At 33.0% G+C, this 5,014-nt stretch overlaps 1 protein-coding gene across 1 annotated transcript; it reads right to left on the bottom strand.

Annotated features, from left to right (window-relative positions):
- Nucleotides 1–990: 990 nt before the first annotated feature.
- On the bottom strand, nt 991–3,101 carry LOC108689573. The gene is made up of 2 exons (XM_018196411.1): nt 2,967–3,101; nt 991–2,344 (listed from the first exon to the last, which is right to left on the bottom strand). Exons 1-2 carry the CDS (start codon nt 3,093–3,095, stop codon nt 2,057–2,059), a joined length of 417 nt encoding a protein of 138 aa, XP_018051900.1. The 5' UTR covers nt 3,096–3,101; the 3' UTR covers nt 991–2,056.
- Between the last annotated feature and the right edge of the window lie 1,913 nt (nt 3,102–5,014).

The following is a 5,014-nucleotide window of genomic DNA, read 5'->3' as shown; positions in this document are numbered from 1 at the left end:
AGAACGTTTAAGTGTGTTGATAACAGTGCTAAAAAAAGTTTTAACATTCCAGCAACCTGTTTGTAAGCGTTCTACATAATTATTTTGATTGTCCAAACTAATTTATATCATGATCCATATTTAGCTTTTTTAAATTTTTAGATACTTTAATAAAACCGTTCTTTTATACATTTTTTTTTATCATATGGGGCACTTTAAAGTACATATATAAAGATTACAAAATATTATACAAAAACATAAATAATTAAGTAAATATTTAGTAAATAGTAAGATGTAGGAAAATTTGTACAATTTTCATTGATGATGGAATTGACGAATAATAAACACAATATGATAAAATTAAGAAAACTTATAACGTTTTTTTTTATATTTATTAAAGATGAGAGATAAGTTAGATAAGATTAGAGGATAGAGATATTTCTATACTTTCCAAAACAGTATTAATCTCTATTTTCGAGATCTCTTGCAGGAATTTTTCCCGCAGTTTTTCGCGTCATATTGCGCCATTCTTCCCGCAAGTGTCTCTAAATTCTTGTTAAAGCATGGATTTAAAAATGCATTTGTCGTCGTTGGCAAAGGTACAGTTCTATTTGCCTATGAGAGTAACATCTCGCAATATCTAGGTCAAACGAGACATTTTTCCGACGTTTATGCTAACCTTCCACACCTTGAAATTTTACAGAGCTTGGTTAATTTTTATAAACTTTAATAAATTACATAACATTAAATATTTCGCTTTTAATTTAAATACGCTTCCATTAAAATTCTGTTTGTATAAAGTATTTGGGAAGTAGTTGGGAATTAACTTCTCTTAAAGAGAATAAAGTTAAAAATATATTAAGACTCTCTATTAGATACGAATCACATCTTTTATCCCAAATTTTTATTTCGAAGAGAAAATCGAATTTATATTTCTCGGAAAATATGTCGTTGGTTTTACGAGATACAATAGGAAAGGTAAGAACATTGTGAGAATTATTGTATTGTGCGTTATATTTTTGTTTTCTGCAATGATTTACATGATTTATGAATATACAACAGACGTCTTATAGAAGATATAAGCGCGAAGAAGAATTAGCAACGTTTCGTCAGTTTTTTTTGTTAATATTTTTAATATAATGAGATATATTATAATATATTATCACGTTGCGAATATTCTTCTCGTGAAAATTCAGATTTACAAACATTTAAACGAAATAAGAGAATACGCTGCATTTGATAATATAAATGAAATTATTACTGAATTTTATAGTTTATAAATGCATTGTATGTGTGTGTGTGTGTGTGTGTGTGTGTGTGTGTGCAAAGAGATGTTTTTTGACAACGCTTTATGATCTTTTTTCACATTTTACATAATGAAATGCAATAGTAATATATATCACGTTGCACGAATAGTTCTCTTTGTACAAATCCAAATGGTGGATGGTCCGTTTTATTTATTTTCATGTAAACACGTAGAGTATTTAATAAGAGACGTATATGTGTGGATATAAGTGATAAGTGTAATAAGTGTTCTTCAACTAGATTATATAAACAGCACGAGTATTTTCTTTAGAGAGAGAATGACATAGTTCCCAGACAAATGCAAGAGGTATTACTGGTAACTCAAGTGAAGATACTTCATTCGAATAAGGTCTGGTTCTTAGTATGGTTTACTTCCTGTTCATTTGCGATCCTCTTAGAATCTCTACCTTGAATACGAATGACTATTTATGTCATATCCATAACTTGTCGTGTGCTTATATGAATCTCGAATAATTTTCCAAAAAATTAATCAGCGTAACTCGAATAAAGTACGTATCTCGTAAAATAGAATCGAATCCAAGTAAATAGTATAACATCACTCATTTCACTTTGAATGAACCAAACACTTTTCTTGGTGAAAGTAGAATTCATTTGATGTAGTGGATATTCTGCTTAAGAGACTTGTCGATGAACTATCTTACGTGATTGTGTCTTGAGTATTCTCCTCATGCAGCTGGTCTAATTGGCGGTCGTCGTGGAAATCAGAGAGGCCGGTAGTTTGGTATTCTCTCGGGCTCATGTGGTCGCGTATCTAGGCCAAGTAATAGGGTGCGTTATAAGCGGCAGCGTAATAGGGGTAGCTCGAATAGGCCGTGTACGCATAGGGGTAGCTGTATGCTGAGTACGCCACGGCCGGCGCAGTGTATGCCGCACTGTAAGTGAGCGGTGCCGTATAAGCCGCGCTCAGCAATAATCCTCGCTTGTTCCTGGCTGCTTCCGGCAAGGTGGACTCAGCCCGCGCCGGTTCGATGGACTCCACCCCGGTGGGTTTCGCTTCCGTGAGGGCTGCAATGGCCACCAGGGCGAACAGGGCGATAGCCTGTGCACGTCAAAGAGAAGTGTAAAGGCGTGTCATTACATTAAAAAGCTTCTAATACTCTTTAAAAAAATACGCGAAATTAAAAGAGACTTATTAACTCTCCGTCTGCAATATGTTTTCTTTTACTATTTTAGGTTTTCAAAAATGTTAAAAAATTTAGCGTTACTTTTTAATATCTCTATATTACATTATTAAATAATTTTTCAACAAGTTTTTTTAACTTTCTCCTATTTTAGGAGAGGGAATTGGACTCTGCCTGTTTCTATTTTAAAGAAATTTGAGAATAAAATTTCACTTGTGCTAAAAAAAAACTCAGATTACAAATGAAGGGTTAAAGTTCCAATTTTTTTAAATTAGTTCCTGAGGATACTGTAAAATAAGAGAAAAATTTCTTATTTTGTTCTTATTATCGAATGAGGACATGATATTTGATTATAGTAACTTTGTTAACCTTGATTTGGTATTTCTTTCTGTTAGAATTGAGCGAATAATATCGTAAAATGTTATTGTTCAAAAGTCTAAGGTTAAGAATTTCGACAATTGTTGATATTCTTACTACATAGCTGTTATTATTTATTAGTTCAGTTTCAATATTAAACAGAAATGCAATTGTTTTACTCACGGTGAAGTATTTCATGTTTGTTGGTTGTTGAAGATCAGGAAAGTCTCGAAGAGTTCGAAGATCGAAGATCGATTGATGCTCGTGCTCTCGGGGTAGCGCACTTTTATACGTGCTGAAATGTACGTGCATCGACTTGCGAACATCGTTTTCGACTGGCGTAATCGCGCATAGCAATTATTGTTCTGGTGACATTGTACGTCAGTACGAAGAGAGATGGAGAGTACGATCGAGAATGTAGATGCGAGCATCGAAGTTGAGCAACCCGTCCTTGGCCGCCGTCCAAATGGAAACGTAAGAATTTTTTGAAGCTTCGCCGCCTCCAGCCGATTTAATCGCGTTTAGGAATTCCTGTGATACCTTCGTACTATACTCAAGATTGAATAACATTGAGTTGTTGACATGTCGGTAGAATCAAAATATAAATAATATATTTGGAGACAAATGAAGTTTCTCGAAAGCTAAACTGGTCGATTTTACATAGAAATGATAATTTTGCTTAAATATTTAAAAATTTAGGTAGATACAAATCTGAAAAATTTTACTTTCTGTTGGACTATTAAAATAATTATGTAGAAAATTCAAGCATGACGAATAATGCTGCAAAAAGTTTTGACATTGCAACAACCAGTTTGAGTATTACATAATTATTTCGATAATTTTAACAAAATTATTTTCAAATCAATATCTAGTTAAATTTTTAGATTTTTGGAAAACTACATATTAAATAAAAAGTTAGGGACAATAAACTTATTATATGTGTGCTTTGCTATTAAAAATTAAAAAAATCACATAAAGTTGATCAGTTTGGCTTCTGTAATGCTGAAATTTTCCCAAACCCCCTTTGGAAATTTTCTCTTGTCAATCTTTAATTGAAGATATTATCGATTCTAAACAAAGTATGCTTAGTTAAAAGATTATCATTAATATTAAAGTAGAGAAATGCGAAATTTACAATGATAACGATTGCGAATTTTTGCGAAGAACATTAAATAATTATATTTATCAATATAAAATTGTCGATATATTGTTAATTTATATTCCGTATACGATTGTCGCAGCCGTCACGGCAATTTTCACGATGCGGTTACGGTTTAGCTATTCTAGCCTTGTACTCGATTGGATCCCGTTCGCGGCCACGGAGCCCAAATAGTCCCCATGCCATTGAACAGGCCGAGTGCAGTTTCCCACAGGGCCGAGCATCGCTAATGGTGCCTGAAAATCGCGAATCCAATAGAATCCAATTTGCCAGTTAAGATTTCTCGACTTGGCTCATATGGCGAGTTAATCGTGTTAACTCGCGATCATTTATCGGAATTCTCTATAATGTTCTGTAATTCGCAGAGATATATTATATCTCGACAATAAATTCTTTCAGAATGGATTAATCGAGGAATTAATTTAAAACGAATTTTTTAATCGGAAATTTAATGTGGAATTTAATTTATTAACTTGTATATAAAATCGCATTTATTAGTTCATATAAATTTTATCGGTAATAGGTAATTTAAATTTAACTGCCAGGATAATTATGCATCGAAAATAAAGAAAAGATATATATTATAATTGGTAATTATTTATTAAACATGTATTCAGAAGAGATTATCTCAGAGTTCAAATAATTTGTCATTAAAATATATTTTGTTAGCGTGCAATCACAGACGTAAGAATTCCATGAAATTCTTGGCATGATTTACCGTCCGAAATTGTTTCATACGACAATGTTAAAGCGAGAGACGAAAAGCATACGCAATACATGCCTCTCTCTCGACACAGTAGCTGCAGTAACTTGGCACAAGAGTAACAGTTCATCGTTAATCATATTTTATTCAGGCCCACTTATCACGCTGGAAACACAGTGTTACGCTCTTTTCAGTACCGGAGATCAATTTTTCATAAGAGTCTTACTGCAGCCGGTTGCATTGTGTCTTGTGTGAAACAACGCTAACGTCGTAACGCCGAAATTGTGCATCATTGTCATTGATCTTCTTTCGACGCTTTTAATTTAACATCTCGGCAATGCCGTTTTGTTGTATATATTATAGCATATA

This window comes from Atta colombica, unplaced genomic scaffold, assembly GCF_001594045.1.
Source record: "Atta colombica isolate Treedump-2 unplaced genomic scaffold, Acol1.0 scaffold27, whole genome shotgun sequence".
Taxonomy (NCBI): domain Eukaryota; kingdom Metazoa; phylum Arthropoda; class Insecta; order Hymenoptera; family Formicidae; genus Atta; species Atta colombica.
Note: the sequence above shows the minus strand (reverse complement) of the source record. Positions and strands in the feature narration are given on the sequence as shown.